Consider the following 13,877-nt stretch of genomic DNA (forward strand, 5'->3'; position numbering starts at 1 on the left):
ATAACTATGCAGGGATCTTTTACTATTTATTACTATTACCAAAACTCTCCATCTTATTAAAAGGATGGAAAAATATAGAAAATATATCTTTGAAAACGAGACATTATTGATCATCAGAACACAGCTGTATATGCCAACCCATTCCAAAACAATGATGGAAGAATTTTTGTTAGACCATTAATGCTGGTCCAACTATTATAAAAGTTTCACACCTGTACAAATACATATATACAATATAGACATTAAAATTAATTAGATAAATACATTAAATAGCCTTGTGCAGTAGATAAGAATGTGAGAAACTAAATGAATCACCCTTAAACAGGTCGGTTCATTGAAACGGACAGTTCGAAAGAATCGGTTCACATTTCTCCTAGCAACGCGTCTAGCAACGCGTACTGTCAACATCCGGTGCGCCACGTAAAGATAAATGTTGTAGACGATTATTTTGAATGTTTTGTCTCTAATGGTGTTTGTAATCCAATATTAAGTGTTTAAAGAACATATTATTAATACATTTTAGAGCAGAAAGTCGAGTCTGCAGAATTAGTGCGTTCAATGGCGCCCCCTGGTGCAAATGTCGAATTTAACGTATAACTAAAGCCACGGAGACATTGGTTTAGGTCGGAACCTAGTTTACAAGATCGAATAAAGACTACGCTTTAGAGAACCATACAAACGAACACTGAGCTGTGGAATAGTGGAACAGTGTTCTCTAGACTAACAGAACTCTCCAGTCTTTTATAGTGGCTGTTTGATCCAAAATAACTCCCCTAACCTCAATAACTGACCCTAATAACATTGTTGTAAACGCTGAATGCCATCAAATTCTCACAGAAATGTGCCGATATCTAATATAATACATTCCCAAAAGTTAAGCCTCTTAAACTCTGTTTTAACGACCGTGTATTTCTGAAGAGTTTGTTAATATTGTCTTATACAGCACCACAACCCTGAACTGGATCAGCGGTTACAGCCAACGAATGAATGTAGTGTTTTTTGCACATTGTCTCACATCAGTTTTCCCTGTTGTTTAACACAGCACTGTAAGGTAACTGGAGCTGCATTTAAAATATATTAAAATAGAAACAAATCATGTAATAAATAAGATGAACAAAAGGGACAGGATGCTTTTATTCAACAATTTTTATTCCCAAACATGTACACAGGGATTTTTTTTTGTTACAGTATATACTGTATATACATACACATTTGTGTATAGAACATTATCTAAAAAGTCAAGGGGGGGTATGGCTGCTGTGCATTTTCAAGAGAGGGAGATGGGGTTCTGAACATCTGCCATAATCTGTCACAAATCCACACAGGGAGGGTGGGTTAGGGTTGGGGTGGTCAGCTAGATGGACAAATGTACAGTGGGGAATACATAGATCTCCAGTGCATTTCAGTCAAGCGAGAGATGAGTGTGTGTGTGTGAAGGATGGGGGGGGTTTAACATAACATATTACGACTGACAGTCACTGAGCGCTTTACAACACTGTTCTGTCCCTCAAAGCAAAAGAATCAAAGGAGAAAGTGGTGGGAACAGATATTTCAGTGAGTTTGTACAAGTGTTTCCTGTGATTTATCACACACTGATACAACTTTATAGCTTCACTGTCCTTAGAAAGGGTATTTTAATGGGTTAAATTCAGTTACAGAAGTTAAGACATGGATTAAAATGGCAAATGTGACCTGTCTGCCAAATAGTGAGCCCACTGTCATCTATACAATCTTCAGATCTGCATATTCCACAGGTCAGATAACGATACAGGCCCATAGAGCTGGGTTATTTACATAACTGCTTAATAATGTTTAAGTTTTTTATAATCCCATGGACCCTTCTTAAGCATAGTCCTACTGTAAAGTCATATAGTCACATTAATTTGATGAACAACAGGCTGACCACAAGACAGAGTGAAATCTCCCGAGGCAGCATCCAGAGTCCCATTGGATCTGGCTCTGCTCTACTCTATTCTATAGGGAGGATGACGTACATGTGGAGGTGGCTGGTTACAAATCTAAGCAGCACAGAATGATTTCACTGCTACAGTATAATCATAGGAAAACGACTGCTGTCCCTCTCAATGACACTTTGAATGGAGGGGAGGAAAAGGGGTGTGGGATAATTAGACAAATGTGAATTCACTCATAGGGGGATGACATTTTTCAATCGGTTCAAATTCAGGACCCGTGAATATATCACCCGTCTCAAAGTTGCTCAATCTTACTCTGAGTCATTTGATACAAGGGCCCCAGGTCTTTGGTACGATCCAGCTCCTCATGTTTTGTCCAACAGCTGAAGAAGCAACCACTCATTTTTTTATTAAAAAAAAAAAAAAAGAAAAAAAAAACCTAGCAGAGGGACACACACACACACACACGATGGTTATGTGGATTAAAAACAGGAAATTCCCACAGAAACCAGGCTTTTGGAGTTCTCTCCCCACCACTCTGAATACTGCCAGCACCTCTGTGAGACAGGAATGAGAAGAACAAGAGATGTGTCTGGAGGGATGGGTGTGGACTTGAGAGAGGAACAGCTGCTGAGAGACGGATGGATAACCCAGTGCCTCTACATCATTCCCAACTGCAGCAGAGAGTTGGCATAAGCCATAGGCTTAACATTCGGATGAGGCTGCAGAGGGAAAGGAAGAGGTTCACAGTTATTCATTTATTAATTAGGATGAGGTTCATGTTAATTGTGTGAAAGTTAATCAAAGAAGATGAGTTACATTACAATGATAGAGCATGTTTAAGCATGTTGTGTGTGTTGCTTTTGTGTACAGTAGTGTGTAAAAGCCTTGGACACTTAAGTTTATTATTATTAAAAATAATTGATTTTCTCAAATTGAGCAGTGCAAATATAAAATTATATTTAATTATAATAAATACAAAAACATAAAACTGCTCAGATGAACAGCCTTTTAAATCTTATTTTCTCAGGGACATAAAACTTTTGCACAGTGCTGTAATTGTCAGGAATTAAATAATAAATTAATAATAATAATAATAATATATTTTTTTTAATTAAAAAAAAAAAAGTGACAGCACTGACCACAGCAGTGAACTGGTGGAATTCAGGCTTGAGGTCTGATCCCCTGAGGTGGATATAGGCTCCTTTATTTCCCATCTGGTCACTAGGAGGAAGACAGAGCAAAATAATGAATACAACAAATTAAGAGTAACCTCCTCATCTGCCATGTCACAGTATGTAACCTACAATTAGAAATGGTCCAGAAATCCCATGGAGATCTTAACAACATTTACAGACAAAACTGTAGGACCTTTATTCCTTGTACATGCTTCATTTCATATGGGCTTTCTGACTGAAAATTAGCCTTTCAACACAGGATCACAAGCCACACTGAATGTGTAATCACATTAGTCTGATTATAAACGTCTAAAAGGGTGAGGGGAGTCATACTGCAAGGTTTTAAAGGTAACAGAACCCATGCTGGAGGGACATACCAGTAATTGGGCGCGGAGAACACGGTGATGCACTTCCCTGAGTGAGTGACCTCGTAGCCCTCTGCCTTCACCTCATGACTGCGCACAATGTATTGCAGTTTGTTCTGTTCGAGGAAGCGCTGAGTCACGTCAGGCCCAAACTGACAGCTCACGCCTCGCTTGCTGATGGAGCGCCCGTTCTGAGAGGGAGCAGTAGGAAAAATAAAGGTTGAAAAATAATAATAATAATAAAATTAAATTACAATAATAATGGTGATAAGACCAACTACAACAACTACAACTTTAAATGCATCAAGTCTCTTGAACCTGAATCATTTGGCAAACCTCACATAAAGATTTTTAAACACACATTCCACATTTGCTGTAAAGCAGCAATCCACAAAAACAGGGGGTGGGTCATGGTCCTCTGGGGGCTGCCGGGATGGCACGGAGATGGTCACAGAAAAATTTCTAAAAATGTACTTGATTAAGCTATGTATGTGCCAGCCACACAAAATTTGTAGCCATTCAGTGAGTAATGAATGTTACAGAATAGCACCAGGTCAACGCTGTGTACATAGCTAGCACAATGGACAAGGATATGGGAAGCAGAGGTGAGTGAGCGCATACCAGAGGTATTTACTCTAAGGCAGACCCCAGGAATTGCTGGGGGGGGCACAGATGAGGTATGAGATTGCACAAACGACTCATAAAATTCTTTATACTCTGACTTTATGGTGTTTTTCACTAATTTAGTAGCGCAGGTTATTTTAGTCTTGTAATAAGGAGCCAACATTAGCTTTGAGGCTGATGGACATATGGATGAGTAGAGAAAGCCCCCTAGACCAGGAGCGTGTGTTCTGAGCGGAATGGAATGATGCGAGATGGTTGTTTTATGCAGACTCTGGTGTGCTGCTAAGTTTGTTTTGACTTTGATAATAATCATAAATGTATTGCATTTGATAGATGATCTTCATTCATTAAAATGAACAAAAACAAAAAAAAAAATTCACAGTGGGAGTGCAGTGAGACTGACCTGAGGTTGAGGATCTGACCACAAGAGATCACACATTGGACCTGGAGGACAGAGAAAGAGAGAGCAGAAAGAAAAGTGAGGAATGAGCTCACATCTGGACTCCTGGATGTCTTCAGTTACAGTAGATACACAGAGATCACAGGAGACAACCTCAGATAAAGTTCTTTATTTTTCTGAATTCATGAAAAACCTTTATGGAATTGGGATGATGCCCTACCCGCATCTGGAGGTTGTCTGTTTCTGTCTATCTTTCTGAGGTCATCTAAGGTCACACCATCCTCACTGAACAGTCCTCCGTGCATCACCTGAAATAGCCACAAAATAACTGCATTTATAACATTCTTGACATGATTTACAAGTAGATCTACATTAAACTGAAGTGCCTTCTTTTACAAGTAGTGATCAGACATATCAGGAACAGATATAACTAATCTTAATTAATTCTATTACACAACATCATACACAATACTCCTCTAAAAAGGGGCTGTGGTGGTCATTTTTATGAAAAACTAATTAATACATTTATTTAAATATTTTACTACATTTATTCTTTTATACTTATATAATATACTTAGATATATATTTTACTATATACACACACGCTTTCCAATAACCAATTAACTATCTGTTGCATTCCTAAGCCTAGCATAGTTCCATATTTAAAAAAAAAATCATATTTGTTAAAAAAAAAGTATGCTTATCATGCCACAAGAATGTAGAACACTTTGGTCAGGAAATGTTCCCACAAAGTCATGCCAAGGAACCAGCCGGACAGGGAACTAATGCTCACCAACACTTTGCTGTTGATGCACTGAGCAAGCGGAAGCCACTGGAAGACCTCACTGAACAGCTGGAACATCTGCGCAGTGTACTTGGCCTTGACCTCGCCCTCGAAGCCGTACATCTGGTTCATGTTGTCCGTTTCATGATTCCCTGCAGAATAACAGGAGATTACTGAGAGTTCGGCAAAGGAGTCGGTGGCGCCACAGAGCTCAGGTTTTCAGGTGAAATACAACTTTGGACTCAAAAGTCAGGATACAATTTAGTATCTGATATTTGATTTTACAGAGCCACCATGGAGAATATGTTCCCCTCTAATACACTCATGTGGTTTAACTCCATGTTTTCCCTCTTAAAAACCTGCACACAGCTGGATGGCTGACTAGTCAGCACAAACGTCACTAAAAGGAGCTGCATAACATTAGGGCCAGGAAATGAGCTGAAAATATCCCCGTGGATCAATCACATCCAGGGAACGGTCTGTTTCAAAAACTCTTCTTGGGAAAACGGTGCCGTGCTTTAAGAACCAGAACCATGTCACACCAACTTTATCTCGACGGCAGCAGCTCTTAAAAAAATAAAACTAATTATTGTATGTCTCACTTTTCTTTGAATTTACATCTGTGTGTGAATCAAATATGGGTGTGTACCAGCAGCGATTGCTCTAAGACGGCAAGTGAAGCTCAGCTTCCCCTAAAATGTCAAAAAATAAGTGATCAAATATATACTGTTGTGTGTACATGTCATTGAATAAATATGCACTACAACATGCTCAACTTTTGTTCAGAATCAGCTTCTTATCACTGGTAAAGACACGGCTTTCCTCTCAATCATTCCCGCAGCTTCACAGTGATTTAAACAGTGAGGACGCTGAGCGTCCACAGAGTTCAATAGCGAAGCAGCGAAGTGCAGCGAAACGAGACGAGTCATTGGATAAATGCTGGGCTTTGTCCCGCCCATCGGACACTCAGCGTCTCCGGGGGTCTATGGGGCAGTGGGCTGGCCTCGGCTGGCCCGGACGCTCAGCTTCTGCATGATGATTGGATGATCTGTCTGAGGCTGAATCCCTTTTTGATTGACAGCGAAGTGAGCGAATCAGCGATCCTTTGGTGTAAAGATCCGTGGGAGCACCGGCGGACACACTTCACATGGGCCAAGGCCGTTTAAGCAGCCTAGCTCTGCTGGCCATTGAGAGGACACTAGTCAAGTCCCTGGAAAAGACGCCTCGTTGGTACGACAGGGTCACAGATCGTTTTCTTGAAAAGGAACGGAGGGTAGAATTTACGTATAAATAAACCCACACATTTTATGATGTAGGCCGAGATTGAGCTTCCCCTCCTTGAAAGACCAGAATCCACCACTGGTGTGTACACAGCATCATTCTCATTCGTTCCCTTCTAACTTTACTCAGAAGACTAGTTTGATTACCCACAGTGATATTAATGACTGACCTTAAATGGCAGAGGCTCTAAAGAGAGGATGGAGTTCATTTTGTGCAAAACACATTAAAAACATATATATTCTAAGTATCTAAAATCTTTGCTTTTGTTTGGTTTTTGTTTTTTTGTTTTTTTTCTTCTCGTGGATTTTGCTGATAAAATCTATGTACTGCTTCAGCTTTTGCTTCTGAGATTTGCCTCACTTTTCACAGGCCCATTGCATTTAGTTAGATCCAGGTCACGTTAGACTAGAACACATTAGGGAGGTGTCTTATAAATTGTAAACAAGGTTTCAGAACACCTCAGTCAGTCCAAATTCAGCTGACCAATGGAGATTCAAGGTGAACGCCTTCATCTAAGCCCCTCCCACCAGTGAAAACTACGCCAAAACACAGAATTAAAAAAAAAAAAATAAGCAGAAGAAAATGAAAGAGTCAAGAAATAAAAGACCACATAAGGAATAAAGACAGGCCACATGCAAATAAGAGTAATAAAGTAGTCAGGTTTTTGTACAACTTTTTCCTTTTGATTCTTGGAATATTGTTTGCAGATTATATTATTTTTTGTAAAACTTTTGGTGCAAAATAAACTGTACTGAAGAAAGCTGCACTGACTTCTTTACAAAACAGAAAATCACAAATATCACAATGAATGTAATTCTGAAAATACTTTTGTAGGACCACCATGTCATGGCCTTCACACTGGACATGCCATGTGTGGGTCTTCAGTAGGCATTGATATGAGATGCCTCACCCCTCAGTAGGTGGAAGTGATCTGGGTAAAGCAGCTTGAAACCGAAGAGTGTGAGAATAACTTCCACTGAGAAAGAGCCGCGGTCAACGAAGTCACCATTAAACAGCTGCAGACTGAGGTCAAGGTTCTCAAACAACTCAGCAGCTATAACTCTACCACAGAAATGGAACAAAAAGATATGAGCTTAGGTTTAAAACCTCTGACATCCATTTGTTCATTCATAGCCTGTAACCACTTAAGCAGTAGGGGAGTAAATCTCTGAGCTCTCATGGATATGGTGTTAAGGTAATTTAGACTACTATAATGATAATCACAATATATCATTATTATGCTGTTTCTAAACCAGAAACACTGGACCATATATTTACACAGGACAGGCATATGTAATTTCAATTTTCCAGCTCTAGTCTCTTACTCTGTAATCGCTTTTAAATCTTACCTTTACTGACTGATCATCCACCTTCTCATCCAGGTGTGCTATTCTAATGATAAAAGGATACATAAGGATTTGTCGGCGACGGTAAACCATTCAACTCAAAAATATTTAGAAGATCGTAGTACTGGCCGTGCGTGTCCCCACAAATAGTTATTTTCTCTGTCTAGAAAGAGAGTGGAAAAAAAGAAAGCGAAAAGAAGAGGGTTTTGACATCAAGAGGAATTTGAAGACTGGGAAAAAGAAACAGGAAAATAATTCAAATTTGGGCTCAGCACAAAAAAAAAAGAAGAATCTTTCATCATCCACCGAAAAAGCCCAAAATACTTTAGTGACGTACCTCTTTTAACGTGATTTCGACTAGACTGGGGAGTTTAGATAATACTTCTTTTACTTGAACCAGCATCTGAAAAGTTTATGATAATGCATCAAGGTGAATAAAATGAACAGAATCTGTGACCTCAACATTGAGCATCACACAAACCACCTCATAACAGGACGACAAACATCAGCGAAATTAAACACCAAACATGCAGAGGGGAGTGTGGCACAACCAAACCAGGTCTGGTTTGTGCTGAATAGTTTTAAGCACATTTGGAAAAGATTAATCATTTCTTCCAAAAGTTAAAATAAATAAATAAATAAAAAATACTACTACTGCTTCAAAAACGATGGCAGCCTTGGTTGTGCATGTTTTCCTCTCTCTTGAAGGTTTAGGTGCTCACCTGGTAAGCACATTTCCTATGCAGTTTCTTCTGGTCCTTAAACCAGTCCATAAGCTCCTTCATGAACTTCATCGTGACTTTACCATCTTCAAGTTTAGGGCCTGCATAGTCATCCTCAATCGCTAGAGAGGAGAGAGTATATTTCACTCACACATTTTAATCTCAGGACAAAAAACAAAACCAGCTTAAAGCTACGAGCTGAACAGTTTAAACATTTTGTGGCTGATAACAACGATCATATAAAAGGGGCTAAAAACCTCGGATAAAACAGGTTCAGGTATATTTTGCTGCAGATATAAAACAACAAATTGACAGTAGCATCCAATATTATTGGAAACATCCTTTAATCCTATGTTGTATGTGTGTGACAATGAGGATAACTTCCTCCACTCACTCATGTTCTCAATGTCTAAAGAGTCGACCACAGATCTCTTCAGCTCGTCACTGGCGATTGCTCTCTCGAAGGCCTTCTGCTTAACAATCTTGTTGCACTCCTGATATTTCATCTTGGCGTCCTTGTCATTAGGGCGCACCCTGACTACCTGATCACAGAAAAAGAGCAGGCCCCAAACTCAATTAATGCAAAGAAACCTCTCAGCTTCATAGTCTCTATTATATAGACTCCAAAAGACAAGCTGCGTGCATGAGTTCATGTGTGACACTTTTTTTTTTTACAGATTTAGTGCATATTTTATGTGACTGTGATATGGAATAAAATGTGCAGAAGTGTTTTCCCTGTAGGTGATGTGAACTTACTTTCATTTGTATGAATAAATATTGACTCAAACATTAGCACATGAGCACAGTGTTGTTAAAAACAACCAAAAAGAACTGAATGTCATTTTTCTTTAGGATGCAACCACTCGTGATTGCTTATTAATTATTTTGTAGATGACATAACTCACCGTCTCATAATCCTTGAGGGCTGCCTTAAACTTGCCCAGAGCCATGTTTGAGGTGGCTCGTCGGTAGTAGCCCTTGATGTAGTTCTTGTCAATCTCGAGGGCACGGGTGGCGTCTGCCAGGGCATAGCCATAGCACTCAGTGCGCAGGTACGCCAGACTCCGGTTACTGAAGTAGATGGCATTGGAAGGGTTCAGATCCAGTGCCTCTGTGTAATACTTGATTGCGTTCTCATAATCTTTTTCTGAAATTAAAGAATATGATCATTAATATGTGAGCAAGACTTCAGATGAAATCACTGTGTACTTTGTCTTTAATTAAAGAGAGGCATGTAGCCTTAATCCAAACTCCATTGAAAGTATTATTACTATAATAAATTACTTATTTAAATAAGAAGTACCATCAGCAAATTTCAAAAGCATTACAGCACTTCTATCAGCACAGGAACTAAAGTTTATACAACTCTGCTTTCCTATTTACACTTACATTTACACTCCCCTGCTTCCCATACATGCTGAATCCCAAGAGAACATTAAACAGATCATATGACCATGACCGAAAGTTAATTTCTGAACATGAACACAGCTCATAGCTTAATAGTGCAATAATTACTCATGGTTCTCGTTTATATCATGTATAACGTCATTTATGTATTTAGACATGTTTTATCACTTAATATGTTTCTTAGAGAAATACCTTGCAAGGTTGCTCTTACACATGTCATGTACATAATTCATTTATGTATACAGACATTTCTAAATCTTATTATATTTATAGTACATCGGTACTGCATATTTGTACTTCTGTTACTCACTTCTACAACCTCACCCTATTTATTCTGATTACTGCATGTCTTCTTCTGTGCAGTATGTACAGTTCTGTGACAATGTTTGTGCTTTTCCAAAATCTTAAACATTTCTCATCATTCTATTCCCGTTCAGCTTGTTAAAGACTTTCAGGCTGTTTGTGAAGAGAAAACGCATAACTGGAGCCAAGCACTGGCCTTAATCTAAGCTCTTATTCATTCATATATTACACAAAATACACAGACTCTCAAAACAATTCATTATTTTGCTTTTGCCTTGCTCTGACGCTTTCAAAGTTTGACTGAACTGACTGGTCACTCTGGAAATTATTTTGCTGTTAATGCAGCGAACATTCAGCACAGACAAAGCTCTGGAAAGCCAGGACTAGTGGGACATTTGTAAATCTCTCTACACATTTGATGTTGGCAGTCAGCAAATCTGTTGTAAATGGCAGCAGTGGCAGGACTAAACAGGTGAGACTAAAGCAAACTGCTGCTTTATGAAATTCCTCTAACGAGAGAGCATTTGTTAAATCTAGAGGAGAGGTTGGGGTTCTTGCAAACACTTTACAAAGCCATGTTTGAAATGATGCTTTATGGTGAAGGAAAGAAAGAAAAAGGATCATCTGACCTCAGCACTGCTTCTAATCTAAGTAAATATATTTTGTGGGACCTGTATGTTTTTTTTCAGTCTGTCCATCTAACCTGTTTCTCCTCAAACTCCTGACCAGCATTTATGAAAACCTTTTGTTTATACATAGACTTCCATTGTTTACTACAGGAAGGATAAACAGGTCAGTACAATAGTGGCCTGAAATTCACAAAAAAGCTGATTGTGGAGAAAATGATCATCACATTAAACAACATTTACAATAAAATTCTAATTTCACAGTAGCTCCCCTAAAGACTTAAATGATGCCACTTTATATATTGCAGGCTTAATAAAACAGGCTCAAACTCATACACATGTATTTAGAGAACAGCATACAATATATTCCCCAAAATTTCAATGTCACTGCCCATGTGTTTGTGAAGAATATTTAATCATTTAAGAAAAGAGTACACGACAATATAAAATTTTAATGTGAAATTTAATAAAGAGCTGTGATCAAAATCAGAGAACTGTAAACACTGAAGCAAAAAATAAGCTTACAGGTGATTTTTATGATTATGATTTTCAGAGAAATATTTTTCTCTCTACATATATACACACAACAAATTAACATATTTAAAAAACATTTATTGAATTCATTTAGTATACATAATGTTAACGAAGTCAAATGATCAATATTAAGGCGACTTTTACTTTGTAATATTTCACGGCTTGTTACCACATGGAACATTCCCTACATTTTTAATAAAATATGTATATTTCAATATATTGTTTTATACCCTGTATACATGGTTAACGTTGATTTTAAAAAATACACTTTAGGAAAAGTTCATCGGCAAGTTTTTTTTGTCTTATATGCGACTTTAAATAATACGAGCTCCAGAGGCACTTTCCTCGTGGGAGGACTTTTATTTCAGAACACGGCTAGTCCGTTAGCCTCAGCTGCTAGCCAGTTAATCCCTCACTATTTATAACCCGCAGTCGGTCGCAGTGTGGGGGTTTAAAGTGTTCCCTGTGTTTTTGTTGTGTGAAAATGTCCTGAAACCCGCCAGTTTCTGTGTGAACGTGTGGAGAAGTGGGAGAACACACAACCTCTCAATGAATGAATGAATGAATAGTGACTTATGTAAAACCACGCTAATAAACACAAACAGCTTGTTGACAGGTATAAACTTTCCTGTGGACACAACAACAACCGCTGAGGTGACGTTTCTGGTTTAATTGCAGTGGTTCTCCTCTTTGTACCAGTTTTTCGCTGTAACTGTTACATCAAGGAGCTGAAATTTAGACTCGCGAACGAGTCATTTCTGAACCGAGTCACAACTTCAGCGGAATCACTTCAATATTTTCCATAATCTGAGCTGCGATTCTCAAAATCAGTGCCACTGGGCCCAGCCTGTGCACATGTTGAAGCTTTGTTGAATGGCTTTATAAGAAGTGAAAATGAGAAATACCTAATCAAGAATTAACTTTTTCCCTATGTCTTATTGTGTAATTTCCAGGCATTACTAAGATGTTCCCACATAATATTTAGTCATTACAGCGCATTTTAAACTCGTTTCCAGACATTAATTTATTTTGAAGGAATGTCACCAGCAGAGTTTTGTAGAACCATGCTTATTTAATATTACAAAATACTCTTAAAATGTGTATCGGGGGGGAAATCCTATTAACTTTTAAACGAGTAAAGAAACTGAAAATTGCTATGTTTTAAAGGTTTGATTAATTACAATTGTTTTACTTTTGTGGAAAACTGAACCACGGCTTAAAATCGTTCTGCCTCACCCTACAATTACTTTTGGGAAAAGATATTGTATTCGAACATTTGATTCACTCAGGCAGACCGTTCAAAGAATCGGTTCGGTGCCGTACTTCACTTCGCTTTTAGCCAACTAAGCTAACAGACCAAGCAGCATGACGTAGTTAGCCGTTAGCTAAGAATACATGTACGCAGTAAACTTCATTTACAGCAACCGTACAGAGCTGTCATTGCGTGGACTCGGGTGACCGCAGTTTATCCAAAATGTCAGGAACATTTCAAACGCGGAGTGAGGCTTTAAATCCGGGCTTAATTTCATTCAAAGCTCTGCTACCGGCTGATGGAGCTAAAGCTAACTAACAATTCCGGCTAACGTAAATTCTCCCGCCTCGGTTCCCTCAAGTTCTCTCACACGGCACAGAGAGAAGATAAACAACCGTCTAACAAACACATGAAGCCCGTTTCTATTTTACCTTTGAAGTAATTGTTTGCTTTCTCCTTCAGTTTCTCAGCCTCAACACTCCGCTCCTCCTCCGCCATCTTCACACAGCCTCAGTTCGCTCCGGCGCCAGCAACAAACTCGTGTCTTATTCCAACTCTCCGTTCCACCTTAAATGATCCCTGGGTTCTCTTCTGGCATTGAGGGGAGCGTATATATGTTGGGTTATTAATGTGTTTTAACCTTCCACCATAAGGGGTACCTCTGTTATATTCTGGCGCCAGGAGTAATGGGTTGAAGTGGGGTGGGATTTACCGTTCCACCTTAAATGGTACAGCCGTTTCATTCTAAAAGTCTGTAGTTCTAGAAGTTTGTAATGTCAATCCTTAGTGTCCACCTTAAACGGCTCAGCTGTATTGGTTCCTCTTTTAGTGTCAGTGTTAGAGTCTGTTTCGGAAAACTGGTGTTCGAGGAGTCGGGAGTGTAACTGTTGAACCATTTAAGGTGGAAATTAACTTCTGAATGGGACACAAATTTAAACATCCTTTATCCTTACCATAAGAGACTTAAGATTTCATCACTGACCACTGCAAACAGATTTATAAACAGCTCAAGCTCCACTTTGGTCATTGATTAACCTCCTTAAATTCCTCTCAGTTCATATTTGCATATTTTATTCCTAAAATTATTATATGGCCTACATTTTATTTGACATTAGTTTTAATTTTTAAGTCCTTTTATCTTT

The 13,877-nt window shown here is 38.7% G+C and overlaps 1 protein-coding gene across 1 annotated transcript; it reads right to left on the reverse strand.

Moving 5' to 3' along the window:
- Positions 1–1,157: 1,157 nt before the first annotated feature.
- LOC136678955 (serine/threonine-protein phosphatase 5-like) lies at positions 1,158–13,362 on the reverse strand. Its single transcript, XM_066657163.1, has 13 exons — positions 13,167–13,362; positions 9,519–9,760; positions 9,008–9,155; positions 8,614–8,735; positions 8,229–8,294; positions 7,956–8,054; positions 7,456–7,561; positions 5,274–5,416; positions 4,701–4,788; positions 4,484–4,524; positions 3,469–3,647; positions 3,056–3,137; positions 1,158–2,635 (listed from the first exon to the last, which is right to left on the reverse strand). The coding sequence occupies exons 1-13, from the start codon at positions 13,231–13,233 to the stop codon at positions 2,573–2,575; spliced, it is 1,446 nt and encodes a 481-aa protein (XP_066513260.1). The 5' UTR covers positions 13,234–13,362; the 3' UTR covers positions 1,158–2,572.
- Positions 13,363–13,877: the final 515 nt, after the last annotated feature.

Source organism: Hoplias malabaricus, chromosome Y (assembly GCF_029633855.1).
Source record: "Hoplias malabaricus isolate fHopMal1 chromosome Y, fHopMal1.hap1, whole genome shotgun sequence".
Lineage (NCBI taxonomy): Eukaryota > Metazoa > Chordata > Actinopteri > Characiformes > Erythrinidae > Hoplias > Hoplias malabaricus.

What these genes read in the sequence shown, in the direction of transcription:
- LOC136678955 (XM_066657163.1), bottom strand. Translation starts at nt 13,233, where the DNA reads ATGGCGGAGGAGGAGCGGAGTGTTGAGGCTGAGAAACTGAAGGAGAAA. An exon ending in CGTCGCCGACAAATCCTTAT is followed by an intron (nt 7,562 to 7,955) that starts GTATCCTTTTAT and finishes CTCAGTCTGCAG; the next exon opens with CTGTTTAATGGTGACTTCGT. An exon ending in GGTCAGATCCTCAACCTCAG is followed by an intron (nt 3,648 to 4,483) that starts GTCAGTCTCACT and finishes GCTCCCTCTCAG; the next exon opens with AACGGGCGCTCCATCAGCAA.